This window comes from Poromitra crassiceps, assembly GCF_964638095.1.
Source record: "Poromitra crassiceps genome assembly, chromosome: 15".
Classification (NCBI taxonomy): Eukaryota; Metazoa; Chordata; class Actinopteri; order Beryciformes; family Melamphaidae; genus Poromitra; species Poromitra crassiceps.
The window spans coordinates 19,166,834-19,180,047 of NC_139634.1; the positions used below are offsets into that span (position 1 = coordinate 19,166,834).

Genomic DNA, 13,214 nt, shown 5'->3' on the forward strand with positions numbered 1-13,214 from the left:
TGTTAAAGGAGTATATTACAAGGAAAAGGCCAGAGTCATCTGGCATTGCGTTGATTCCACAGTGATGAGTGTGGGACGCCGCAAGCTAAACTGTTTTGTTTTGGGACAAACTGACTTAATTGGTAACACATTATACAGTCAGCATCTATAATCCAAACCTGATGCTCAGCTCAAAACCATTAGGCTGTAATGCGTCAGTAAAATGCCTACTGGGTTTTAGGTGATAGTCACAATAAAGTGAAAAGTATAGATATTCAGTATGGTTCATGTTGGGGTTGTTGTTAGAAATAAGGTCAAGGTTTGGCTTAGTCTGTGGAGATGCAGCAAATAGGCAAGTGACATTTTGGTGAACATCCGATAGGTCAGTTTCAACAATGGGTTATTATATATTTTTTAAATTATGATACCAGTACCAGTACCAGTACCCTTACAGTGATACCGATAGAATACTTCATTCGATGTACTTTCTTCGGTATGCTGAACAGCCAACTCTGTCAACTTCACCACCACACACTGTATGGGTTGTATAGAGGGTATGCACACCCACTGGAACACGCCCCCTCAATCAGGAATGAGTGTCAAAATGAGTGTCAAGTTCCTCCCTGAGCAGCAGGTGTCAGTTATCTAGGCTGATTACTGCATTCAAGCTCAGTCTTGCTGTGACTCAGTGGGCGTGACCCCACAGTGACTTCTGCCTCTGTGACATCACATGCATACCCTCTATAGGTGCTGCGGTATAGACCCTTCTCACGGGGGCCATTTTGTGTCGAGAAGCCAGGGTAAACACAGGTGCAAGCAAAACACTAATGAGGGTTTCCAACTTCCATGATTGGGATTTGGAAACCCTCATTAGTGTTTTGCTTGCACCTGTGTTTACCCTGGCTTCTCGACACAAAATGGCCCCCGTGAGAAGGGGCTATTGGGCCAATCAAATAGTACCCCCCCCCCCCCCCACATCTGTGTACAAAAAGGATGGAATGCAAGTATCGTTTGACCGGAGAAGTTTCGATACTACTTGGTACTGGGTTATTTCGGTCGATACCTTTAAAAGTATTGACAACCGATACCAAGCCCTACCACCACAGCACATCTGTTGAGTGTTGGAACTTGCCGTTGAGTGAAATAAACCAGAGAAGAAGATTCCTGCCTCCTGGCCCAAGCGAGTTCCTGGGATATGTGATGACTTGTTCGTTTTGCCAGCTCTGCCCCCTACAAGGCTTCATCTTTGATCCCCTCCTGCTCGTCACAATGGGGTAATAGGGGGTGGAGGGAGGGGGGTTATAATAAACATACAAGATGCATTCTTCACCCCCCCCCCCCCCCACACACACACACACACACACACACACACACACACTGAAACAAGGATATGTTTTGCTCTTAAGCGAGAACACACACAGAGCTTTGCTTGTTAGTATAGTTTTTAAGACCAAATAATGGAAAACAGACACCTACGCCTATTTCACAAACACGTAGCCGCAACAAGCGCATGCCTGCCTCCTGCTGTTACTGAGCAAATTAATATGCTATGCAGGCACACAGGCAGACACACTCCCACCCCTCTCCACACACACTCTGAAAGAGCTGGGAGCAATGGGATGAGGGGGCGGGGTGGTGATGTATGAGAGAGAGCCAAGAAGTGAAAAAAGACAGACTAGAGAGAGGGAGGGAGAGAGAGAGAGAGAGAGAGAGAGGGAGAGAGAGAGAGAGAGAGAGAGAGAGGGAGAGAGAGAGAGAGAGAGAGAGAGAGAGAGAGGGAGAGGCACAGAGGGGGTGTTGAGGAGGTGGTAGATGGGAACAAAATAAGACGGTGAGACCAGGAGACGCTATAGAGAGGGAAGCCAGCAGGCAGGCAACCTGAGAGCAGAAGAAACTGAGAGAGACCGTGAACTATATCCCTCACCATCCAACAGGTAGGCCTAAACTTTTCAGCACTTTGGTTCGCTTTCCTTCTCATTCCCATCCCTATATGGTGATGATAAGTGTGTGCATGCTTCTTGGTAGAGATGTGCTTGTCGGTGGTTCTTCTAGGATGAGGTAGTTTGCGTGTTACAAAACAAACTAGAAGATGTAAGCTGATCTTGGGAAAAAGTCTTTACAGTCAAATTCAGTGCGGGGTTCCCACAGGAACCACCTGGCTCGCTGCCAGCAGCCAATAAAACACTAGAAGGGGGGTCACCACATGCTTTGCTTTCTTCCTACACTCAGCATTTATTCATCCAGAGCTGTCTTCAGTATGGAAACTATACATTACCACAAGCATACTCCCATGTCACAATCATGTTTCAACGCCATTTAAAGATAAACTGTGTGATTTAAAATGAGTTTCTGCTGGCGCCAGGCTGGGACTTTTATTGTCACATCATCCCTCTCTCTAGTCTGTAGGGTCATAGTAGGGGGGAAAGTGGTACTGGTTACCCAGGGCCCCAATGCGGGGGGGGGCCTCGAATTTCAAACGATGCGTGACAGACAGACACGGATCAAGAGAGGAAGGGGGCCCACAGAGACAAAGACTGCTTATCCCTATAGGGCCCACAACTTTGTGTTACATACCACCACAATGGTTCATTATTGTTATGCTTTTGTCCTGTGACCGACATGCCAGCATTCCATCTGGTTTTCTGTGCTGCTCGAGTGTTGAGTCACTATTAACTACTGTTGCTACAACGATACGCCAACTGCTACTTTTGTGTTTCTGTGCTATTACCAGTTCCTCTTTTCCACCTTACCACACCAGTGTCCACCTCCTACAGGAATATTTCTCACACACAAGAGCAAAGTAGCGCCTGAGAAAGAATGAAGGAAGGCAGATTTTCTTATGTTTTCTTGTGATTTGCTGTGGGCAAACATAATTCCAACCATGTTAGTGACCCGTGAGTGATTTTTGCTGTGACCCCTGTTTTCCCACACAAATTCTTAACTTCGTCTTGTCCCTTTCTGTCCACAGAGATGATGTCCCTGTGCAGGAACCTGGCTGTGCTTCTACTTTTTCTGACCCCGGCTGACCCCATCCTCCGTTCTTCCTCGCCTCTCCTCTTCGCCCGCGCCGTCCCCACTTCCCCTCCCGTCACTCGCCCGCGAATCTTGTTTGTGACCGGTGGGGGCACAGAAGATGGAGTAGACTACGAAGATGACCTGGACCCTCAGAACCCCCCTCCCATCGTGCCTTCCACCGTTAAGCCTCCGCTCCGCAGCGAGCTCTGCCAGTACGACTCCTGCCTGGAGAACCAGGAGCCCTGCACCCGTCTTGCAGCCCAGACCGGGTGCCTCTGCCCTGGCTTCAGTGGGCCTGACGACCCCCCTCACGCTCCACACCTCAAAGCGCTGGTCATCGATGGGGACAGCGGAGGGAAGGTGGAGGTCCAGTGGTGTGCCCCTTCTTCAGTGGTATCTGGGTACAGAGTGGTGGTGGAGGGAAGTGAAGAGGATGCGCTGGAGTTCGGGGAAGCGCAGCGCCGGGGGCTGGTGGGGTCCTTGGAAGCCGGGGCCAACGTGTGTGTTGAGGCGGTGAACCAGGCAGGACGCAGCGCCCCCTCAGAGTTCTCCTGCCAGCGCTACGCCCTCCCTGATTCCTCCGATTATGCGCTGAGGGCAGGGGTCATAGGGGGGGGAGTGGCCTTCCTCCTAGTCATCTGCGCGGCGGCCGTGATCCTCTGGAAGTGCCAAGTGTGTAAGAAGGGACTCCATTGAAGGACTGGAGAACTCCTCTAACACCACCGAGGGAAACCTGTGAGAAGGAGTGGTGCAGAAAGACAGGCTGTTGAGGAACAAACCTCAAAAATTCAAGATGGTGCTGTGATTAATGATAGAATTCAGAAGTTGTTTATGTTCCTGTTTCAAGGAATAGGCCTATACAATCATTGCATTTTCCTTTTCTTTTTATTCTATTTTCTTTTATTCTATTTTATTAGGATTTAAATATTTTGAAACAAGAACTTTGTGGAATAACACTAACAAATGGTCAGCTGGTTGGTTTTGTGATATACAGTCTATCTATGGTTTTGTGGAAAAAACTACGGGTTTATTTGCTGGCAAATTAACTTCTGTAGGCTTAAGAGTTTTAATTCTATCGCAGATTAATTTAATTGTAAATATTAATCTTTTAAGATATACAGAAACTTTTGTAATAAACAAAACAACTTTTTTAACGTCTTTTTAATAAAAGCTTTAATGTCCTGTTTGAATCATTATTTTATGCGGAACCTTTATTTTGAAACTCTTGCAGAGAGCAGAGAGCAGAGAGCGGTGAAAGTGGGAACTTGATCTGATTGGCTACAATTTTACGTCGGTGTGCCGCCTTCCCTCGGTATCTAAGCCAATTATCTCTCAGCAAACGATAGCAGGAAGAAGATGTATTTTTTAACCGCCTTATGAAGACTTTTATTTGTTTATTATAATATAAAGGGACAGTCCCAATGATCAAGGGCTAGCGTGCACTTCGGCCAAGGAGACAATCCCAGCATCAGGAATACTAGAGGACACTAAGGAATACTAAACATCGATTCACACACAATCAGAATGGCGAACGCAGGTACGTGAGTTTGCACACTGTGCAAGAAGCCTTTTGTTTCATTTGACTAGTTCGTCAGTGCGACTGTTTGTTTACTGATATCTGAGTTTTGGTTTGGTTTTAACAGCTGAATTTGTGAATGACATGAAACGTCTAATGTTAGCCAACTGTCATTGTGTTACATGACCCAATGAAATTCTCTAACAAACAAAAAGTTAGGAAAACAGTCATTGCTGTTAGAATATTAAGTAACGTAATGATTATCGTGTGATATGTCTCACAGCACACTGCAGTCAGAATGACTCGGCACAAAAAAAGAAAGAAAAAAACCGTTGGGAGCCAGCAACCTGTCATTCCTGCTCCGTCCCCCCCTCCCTCCCTCTCTGTCTCTCTCCATCTCTCTTCCTCTTTACCCCTCGCTTCCTCACCTAAACGTTACCCAATTTCCCCATCTGTCCCAGAGTGGGCATGAAGTAAGAAGTAGTTAGATTACTGGCTCAGAGCAGGTCAGCTCAAGTAAAGAGTAGAGGTAGCTAGGCTACTGTACATGAGAAGTACTCCTTCCTTACTCACTACTACTAAGATCTTTGAAATAAAAGGCAAATTAGAGATGGTCTACAATTATTACAGTTTGTTGGATCAAGGCTGAACACAGGCCAAATTAAAAAGGTCCAGGAAATAACCGGGAATAAGAGATTAATTCATTAGTTAGATTAGTCCCTACTAGGAAATCCTTGAGAAAATTGGCCGGGATGATGACATCATGAGGGATTGGTCTATATGGGCTTGAAGAGGACGCCAAATGCAACACAGTGTCTGTTAAGAACAATCAGAGAAATGTTGTCCATGTGGGCCTTGACCTTGTGGGGTTAAATTCTTCATTAATAGGTTACGCCCATGAGGAATACCAATTTGATCATGACTATTCACAGTTTCATGCTTTGTTGCATCTGTTCATGAGTTCTTGACACCTTGCCAAACTGCTTCCTGTCTCTTTTGACCACAGTATTTAGCTAAAGTAAACTAATCCTGAGAGACTGTACACAACATGTCTCAACTTTAGAGTTTCACCCATAGAATCATATTGAGTGAACATGTGCATGCTGTACTACAGTATATCAAAGGTGACTGAGACACACACACACACACACACACACACACACACACACACACACACACACACACACACACACACACACACACACACACACACAGTACACACAGTACACACCCTGTCTGGATCTAAAAGGAAGAATGAATGCAAACATGCAAACATGGGGGAACAATCTTGTGGAATGGAATGTGCCCTGAAAGTGGAGGTGGGAGTCAGAGATTTAATCTGTGTTCAGCACCTTTCATCTCCATGCTTCTACCTCTGTGTACAGGTTTGTCCTACACTCTCAATGTATCAAACTCCAGGCTTACAAAAAGGCTATGACCATAGCCATGTCAGTAACACGTTACAATAAAAGGTACGCAACATTTAGAGTAGTTACTAGGAAACTAATGAGGAACTAAGCAATGGCTTCTCAAGCTCAAATCTTTTTCATGCCTCTCCCCTTTCCCAGAAAAGCAGGAGATCTCCTATGCAGATCTCAAAGTCCTGCTGGCAAAGAGCCAGAGCCTCCTTTTGGTCGATGTCCGCTCCAAAGAGGAAGTGGATAAAGGACACATCCCAGGATCCATCCACATCCCAGGTGAGCCTTACCCTGACGCTGCCAGATGGTTTGTTTTCACATAACCATCTGTGAACAAGTCACTCGGAAAACCGTTTTGAAGGGCTGGCACACGGTGCGGGTGTGCATGTCCGAGGTCAGCAGCAGGTCCCACCCTCCTCCACCACCCCCCTCTCCCCTCTCTCTGATACTGTGTGCGTGTGTGTGTGTGTGTGTGTGTGTGTGTGTCAAATGAATTTGTCATTAATTTCCAGACGTTTCTTAAACTGTGCAGGCTAGCGCATGTGCACATGTCGCCCACAAACGCACATAGTCACTTATAGAAGCAGCTGCACTGCTTGCTCTCACTGGCGTCACACCTAAAGCCCGCCCATAGCTGTCTCATAGGATGCTGATTGGTTCGCATTCAAACCAATAGATTGGAGCGTGGCTAGATGGATTTGGTGATCGTGATCTCATGATCTCGCGCAAATCCAGCTGCCTCGCAAGTTTAGGTGAGCTTCACTCAGTCATTTACTGTATGTGTGTGTGGGGGGCGTATCCATTGTCAAAAATAGCTTTGAAGGACTACTTCATTTTCAGTAGTTAATTTTCTTTTTTAATGTTGAAAAATGTCAGTTCTCATGTTTGCAGGTTTCACTTGGAATACTGGAAATCCATCAGTTTGCCATGGTGAATGGTATTGGTGTAGGCCTGGTTTTCAGTTTATGAAGGCTTCAGATGAGCTGTTTCTGACTGTCCCTCCCTCTCCGAGTGGATTGAACAATATTCTTCTCTCTGTCCTTCCTCCCTCTCTTTTCCCGTCCTTGTCCTAGTCGATACAGTGGAGAGTGCTCTTGCACTGGATCCTGCAGAATTCAAGGCCAAATACGGGGTGAGCAAGCCACCGCTGGACGCCCCGGAGCTGGTGTTTCACTGCCAGATGGGCAGGCGAGGGACAGTGGCCACAGACAAGGCACACCAACTCGGATATCAGAGGTAAATAAGTTATCGCTTACTGTACATGCATGGCATTATACAATAGCTGTGTATTGATGACAACTCTTATTTAATATGCCTCTTCTCTTCTCTTCTCTTCTGTTTTAGTGCACGTAATTATGTCGGAGGATACAAGGAGTGGTCTGAGAAAGAGGGGAAATGATTGGTGTTGATGGAGAGCCTATACTTAATATTTCCACGAAAGGCAAATGTGAAAGCTACATTGGCAAAATCGAGAAATATTTTTATGTTTTTCTTTTCATCTCTCTTGATACTGTTTTATATGTGATAGATGTACAGTATATCCACTGTAGGCCTATTTAAAATGTTAAATAAAATGTGTTTGCTCAGATTCATAATTACTTGTGTGGATCATCACTTAGGCTACACCAACATTGTAATATCAGTAGGCTACTAGTTTCATCTATGCTGAACAAAAATATAAACCCAACACTTTTGTTTTTGCTCCCATTTTTCACAAGTTGAAATAAAACATCCAAGACTTTTTCTATGCACACAAAGGCTTATTTCTCTCAAAGTTGTCACACAAATTTGTTAAAATCTGTGTTAGTGAGCACTTCTCCTCTGCCGAGATAATCCATCCACTTGTGTGGCATATCAAGATGCTAATTAAACACCCTAATTATTGCACAGGTGTACCTTTACTTTGACTGATTCCAAAATGTGCAGTTTTGAGAACCCGACAGGTTCAACACAGGTTAGAGTGCTGTGAATTATTTCTTAACACATAATTATTAACATCGGTGGTATTAAGTGTGTGTGTGTGTGTGTGTGTGTGGGGGGGGGGGGTCTGCCAACGCGCATTACCAGCGCGACTGTGTGTGTGCGTGCGCGCGCGCGTGTCAGCTGTGTGTGGTGACAGACACTCACAGGAAGGTCACGAGCCACCCACGACACTGAAGATGCTGAAGGAAATACAGCGGGTAACTAACTAACTGCTAATGTGTTTACAGCGAGTTACCTGCGTGTTTAACAGAGTTTGGTTAATGTTGTGTGTTCAGCTAGAAGAAGCCGGTATAATGGCAAAGACGTTCGAAGCAGTCAAGCTCACAGGGAGGCTAGCCACCTGGCACTGCTAGCTAATTTATCTAATGCTAGCGAATTAGGCTAATGTCAAAGTTGCCAGCAATTGGTCTTTGTAATAATTGCCTTTTCAGGTCGTCAGGTTACTGATGCTTCTGAGACAGCAGAAAGGACAGAGTGCAGGAGGACTTCTGGTGCTACTGTGGACTGGACCAGGCGCTAACAACCAAAGCCAAAACTGCACTGGTAATGCAAATTGATTACTGTAGCGTTAATTGAAAACACCATTAGCGTTATTTCATTTACAATAAGTTAATACAATGTAGCCTATTTTGGCATCTCTCTACCTACAATTATTGAAATTAATTAAAGCCGTTACCAGGCTAGCTCTTTGGGGCTAATTATACTACATTAGGAGTCCTTACTATGAAAAAGGTTGAAGATCACTGCCCTAGAGGGCCAAGTGCTTAAAAATGGCCGTCGGGTTTGACACCATGACCTGTCCAACTCATGGGTCCAACTATGTCAAATGTCCAAACATCTGGTTTCTGGAACAAACTGTTTTCATCTGTGTAAGTTTCACTATGTTTGGGCCAAGAATGAGTCATGGAGTTGTCATCAGTTAAACACTTGTTTTCTTGTTCCAAAGAGGGTAATGCAAATAGACTACCACAGTAACCCCCGCCCTCCCCAAAAGCTTCAGCATCCGCTAAATTCTCCCAGATGTTCCTAGTAGCCCCACAACTAACAGTGTTACCATTTGTGGTACAGTTGCAGCTGCTGGTCCATGGTGTAGAGCTGTTAAGATGGAAGCACTCCGACATGGTATGTATGTACGTACATGTATGTACACACACATACACAGATCTTCTGATTCAGTGCATCACTTGTTTGCCTTTTTGCGGCGTCATTCCTCACAGAATTACATCAGTTACACCTGTGTCCCTGTGCCGAGCCTGACCCAGAGGAGCTGTGTGCCTTCACTGACATACACGGTTCCCTCCGATTTCTCCTCTCCTTTCAGGTGACTGTTGTCCTTGAACATTATAATGTAAACACATATCCTGTAGAAACATCACATTGGCTTCACTACAGTTCAATTCCTATCATAATTTGTAAGATGGTGCTCTAAGAAAGGATAAGGAAGACTGGAATTATTCCAAAAATGCCACTGATTGTAACTAACTTGGACCCTTTCACCTTATGTAGCCCCACCCACTTGACCCAGTTGTGTTACGACTTCCTGTTCAAAACGCCGTCTGTTTTACCTGGTCAGTCTGACTCACTGGCTGCTCACACCTTAAAGCCCCTCAGCAGTGTTGGCCACAGTTAATACAATGAACACAATATAAGTCACAGGATGTGTAAACACAATAGGAAGTAATTGGCTGACCCCTGCATTTGAACATAATGTGAATATGACTAAAAACCCATTAACATTATTACATCTACTATTGAGAATTTTGAATTTCCCATACAGTATAGCCTTACAGAAGTGATTTATGATCAGCGAGCCTGTTATCTGAACAATGTGTTATCTCTGCTGTGCAGGTGAGAGACGCAAGGCAGTTGAGTCCAGAGTGGCGTTCTCATGCAGAGGCATTCCTACACAGACTGAGTCTGGCTAACACAGGGGTAGGAAAGGACGAGTCATCCACATTCACATGCTTTAACAGATTGTTGCCAAAATGTTGACTGTCCTCATCTTTTGTGCAGGTTAAAATCCACTTCACATTCAAATCAGATCAGGAGAACGTCCAACGCGTGTTTAGGTATGGTGGCCTACTGTGTGTTGCTATGCCATTATAGCTTCCTCTCTGAGTAAATCATTACCTAATGTCAGTGTAGCAAGAATCTCAGGAATTTAACCACCTTCTTCTACTTCTTCACATCATGTTCATAGAACTTGATGTGTTCATCAAGTTCATAGAACTTGATGTGCATTTTGTAGAGTGATAACATTATGCATGTGTTCTTGCAGTGTGAAGATCCAGGGTAAAATTGTGCAGAGAGACCAACCACCAGTGGTCTTGGATGTCGCCTGCAGTACACAGTCAGTAGCACTGATGTTCATATTAATACACCTGTGATTATGTGTGCACCTAGAGTAGAAAAAGCAATACACTTACAGGTGTGGACTCAAAACTAATATTATCCTCAGCCACCGACAACAAAATGGGAAACACTGGAGTATGTATGCATTTGTGTCTGTGAGATTCAAACAGTGATTCTCACCTCCATTGTTTCAAGGCCTCCGGCGTGTGTGGGGAAAGAAGCCTGGTGTGAGGGGGGGCACCCTGTCTTGGGAGCCAGGTTGCCACTCAGCATCCCCCCAGCAGCCATGGACCGAGGCCTGTACGGGGAGCTCAGCCTCCAGCTAGTCGCCCTGCTCAGCCCGTGTGTGCTGCAGTACCCCAACCTGGCAACCCAACTCACTCACATAGAAATATCCTTTGTTACTCATTGTGTCATGTGGTATGGGTGTGCGCGCGCGCGCGCACACACACACACACACACACACACACACACACACACACACACACACACACACACACACACACACAGACAAGGACACATAAGCACACACTCTTCCTTGACTCCACATGTGGCCAGGTGTTGGTGTACAGCCCCAGTAACGTCCCTGTCCCAGGCCCCTCAGCCTTCCTCCACCACCTGCCTGCTCACCTGGACTGTCAGGAGCTGGGCCTGCAGGCCCTTCACTGCTCCTCCTCCACAGGTCGCTGGCTACATACTACTACATACTGATGGTCTTAATACATTTTTGGGGTCATTTTTGAGTTAGCCATCATCATCATCATCATGCTAAGATAATGGTATGGGACAGGGTACAGGTATTGGCCTGATTTATCCGAATTTGGTTTTGCATTGTAATAAGATGTTGGTTTCACCTAAATTACACAACATAGAGTTGCAGTTGCAGTTAATACAGACAAAAAAGGACACTGTAATATTGTCTTCTTCTCTATCATGCATATAAGAGGTTTTGTTTACTCAGGACTGAAACAGTTGAGCACAACACGGTTATTTTCTCCAAACATACTTTGACAAGACGATCAGTGAAAATGAAGTGGTTATAACAATATCCTGCCCAACCCAACCGTTTATACCACAGTATTACAGCCCGATGACATACCCATGTGGCTTCAACCATTGTAGACTTGCAGTTTATCCACTGTTGAGAAACAGAACGTTATTATAAATGGTAGTTATGTTTTCCCCCCAATTTCCTTCTGAATTTGACCATGCAAAAAAATAACAAATATATATATTACACTTCCTCTGCAGATCTTGTGCACAGCGGTGGCATTGTGTACACCGTAGAGCAGGGAAACGGTGAGGAGCCAGAAGCAGGATGGAGTGTTGCCTTGGTGCAGCAGACTCTCAGGCTTTTTCTCTTGCTGCAGCACAGCGACCCCTTCACCTCCCAGCTCACTGATGTGATGGGTGAGAGAGAGCTGCATGCAGCGACAGCACAGAGCCTCCACCCTCTCATTTGCTGAGTTGAAGTTGGCAATTCCTTCATATTTCACACTTTTTTCCAAAGCCATACTTTGATTTCTGCATTTGTAAGATATATACATGTTACTGTCACCTGCAGCAGAGAAGTAGAGCTCACAGTTGATTGATGCTAAAGTATATCACAGTACAATACTCTCAAAATGTAGAGTCACAGGTCAAGTTACCATAGTTTTAATGTATAACATAAGTTACACGGTATATACACAGTTATGTACAATGTATTGACAGTAGAAGAGCATAACAAGATAGACCATGACAATATCCATCCTACAATGTGCAGTACTAATGACAGGGATGTTTGTGAACCTCCTGCAGCCACAGAGGAGCTTTTAGAGCTCCACCTGGAGGATATTCTGAACAACAACAGGCAGGCGGTGACAACTGCTCTTCAGACTGAGATAAAGAACTCGCTGAAAGCCCAAATTCAGACAAGCAAGGCAAGCCAATCTGACACACACACAGACACAGACACACAAACTGCCCGTTAGAAATCTCTGTTTAAAAGTGTGGCTTTGTATGATGTACAGTTGAGCTAATAGTGTGTGTTTTGGTGTTGTATGTGTGCTACTGTACATCAGAACCAAAAGAAGCTGGGCTCAGCCCATGAGGTGATGCTTAACTCTGCAATCAGTGTTGTGAGCTGTAGCAGTAACGCGGGCTTCAGAGGCGCCTGTCTGGACAGCATGAAGGTATGGGACAAAGCAATATAATCTATCCTTTCATTTACTGGAACTCATGAACAGTCACGCACTCACATTAGATGCTGCGGTATTAGCCTTGTTATGAATAAATGTAAACAGGCCAAATTCAAAAGTTGAACTGTGAACTCAACTCGGAAACATGTCCATGACCAGGTTCTCAGAATAAAATCAAGTAAGCAGCATCACTACAGATAGCAAGTGGGGGGCAGTGGTGTTGGTTGACTGTTTCATAAACTCATCTTGAGATGTGCTATGTGTGTTATTAAAATTAAATCACTTTAATAAGTTAAGTATTCAAACATGTCGGCATCCCAGGTACGTGACACTCGTGAGCTCTCGGCATCCCTCCATGAATCACTGAGGAGGGTGACCTCACTGAAATGCATTCCCAAGGGAAAATGCTACTCTGCACAGGTGAGTGGGACGTTCAAGTGCTGATCATTGCTCACAGTCACCAAACAGTGACCACATCAGCACTCCACTTCTTACACTGACTTCAAACTGAACTAATTTAACCCTATGTTCATTCATTACTTTCACAGAAGGAAAAACATCCTGACAGTGATGAACAGACCAGGAATGAAATCTGAGGATGTTGCATTTTCTCCGACAGTGCCCCCCTCCTCCTGCACAATATTGCCAATCACATTTATTGTGATTATTTTTGCAGAGTGCAGTGGCAATATAAATTGCAAAGCAGTATACAGATACAGATTTTTCTATATTTTTGATCTTTCAGTAAACAATAATCATTTGAATGAAACT

General features: G+C 44.8%; 3 protein-coding genes across 3 annotated transcripts; all 3 read left to right on the forward strand.

Moving 5' to 3' along the window:
- The first annotated feature begins 1,743 nt into the window (after nucleotides 1-1,743).
- On the forward strand, nucleotides 1,744-4,170 carry LOC310790405 (LRRN4 C-terminal-like protein). Its single transcript, XM_083652089.1, has 2 exons — nucleotides 1,744-1,913; nucleotides 2,948-4,170. The coding sequence occupies exon 2, from the start codon at nucleotides 2,950-2,952 to the stop codon at nucleotides 3,688-3,690; it is 741 nt and encodes a 246-aa protein (XP_083508215.1). The 5' UTR covers nucleotides 1,744-1,913; nucleotides 2,948-2,949; the 3' UTR covers nucleotides 3,691-4,170.
- A 152-nt stretch (nucleotides 4,171-4,322) lies between these two features.
- On the forward strand, nucleotides 4,323-7,516 carry tstd1 (thiosulfate sulfurtransferase like domain containing 1). The gene is made up of 4 exons (XM_083652090.1): nucleotides 4,323-4,531; nucleotides 6,079-6,207; nucleotides 7,002-7,164; nucleotides 7,273-7,516. Exons 1-4 carry the CDS (start codon nucleotides 4,519-4,521, stop codon nucleotides 7,325-7,327), a joined length of 360 nt encoding a protein of 119 aa, XP_083508216.1. The 5' UTR covers nucleotides 4,323-4,518; the 3' UTR covers nucleotides 7,328-7,516.
- Nucleotides 7,517-8,352: 836 nt separating this feature from the next.
- top6bl (TOP6B like initiator of meiotic double strand breaks) lies at nucleotides 8,353-12,735 on the forward strand. The gene is made up of 11 exons (XM_083651794.1): nucleotides 8,353-8,454; nucleotides 8,980-9,033; nucleotides 9,129-9,232; nucleotides 9,760-9,843; nucleotides 9,925-9,980; nucleotides 10,190-10,261; nucleotides 10,459-10,654; nucleotides 10,822-10,945; nucleotides 11,551-11,673; nucleotides 12,064-12,185; nucleotides 12,327-12,735. The coding sequence occupies exons 1-11, from the start codon at nucleotides 8,358-8,360 to the stop codon at nucleotides 12,456-12,458; spliced, it is 1,164 nt and encodes a 387-aa protein (XP_083507920.1). The 5' UTR covers nucleotides 8,353-8,357; the 3' UTR covers nucleotides 12,459-12,735.
- The last annotated feature ends 479 nt before the right edge of the window (nucleotides 12,736-13,214 follow it).

What these genes read in the sequence shown, in the direction of transcription:
- LOC310790405 (XM_083652089.1), top strand. Translation starts at nt 2,950, where the DNA reads ATGATGTCCCTGTGCAGGAACCTGGCTGTGCTTCTACTTTTTCTGACC.
- tstd1 (XM_083652090.1), top strand. An exon ending in AGGATCCATCCACATCCCAG is followed by an intron (nt 6,208 to 7,001) that starts GTGAGCCTTACC and finishes TCCTTGTCCTAG; the next exon opens with TCGATACAGTGGAGAGTGCT. An exon ending in CACCAACTCGGATATCAGAG is followed by an intron (nt 7,165 to 7,272) that starts GTAAATAAGTTA and finishes CTTCTGTTTTAG; the next exon opens with TGCACGTAATTATGTCGGAG.
- top6bl (XM_083651794.1), top strand. Translation starts at nt 8,358, where the DNA reads ATGCTTCTGAGACAGCAGAAAGGACAGAGTGCAGGAGGACTTCTGGTG. An exon ending in CCAAAGCCAAAACTGCACTG is followed by an intron (nt 8,455 to 8,979) that starts GTAATGCAAATT and finishes TTTGTGGTACAG; the next exon opens with TTGCAGCTGCTGGTCCATGG. An exon ending in TGAGTCTGGCTAACACAGGG is followed by an intron (nt 9,844 to 9,924) that starts GTAGGAAAGGAC and finishes TCTTTTGTGCAG; the next exon opens with GTTAAAATCCACTTCACATT.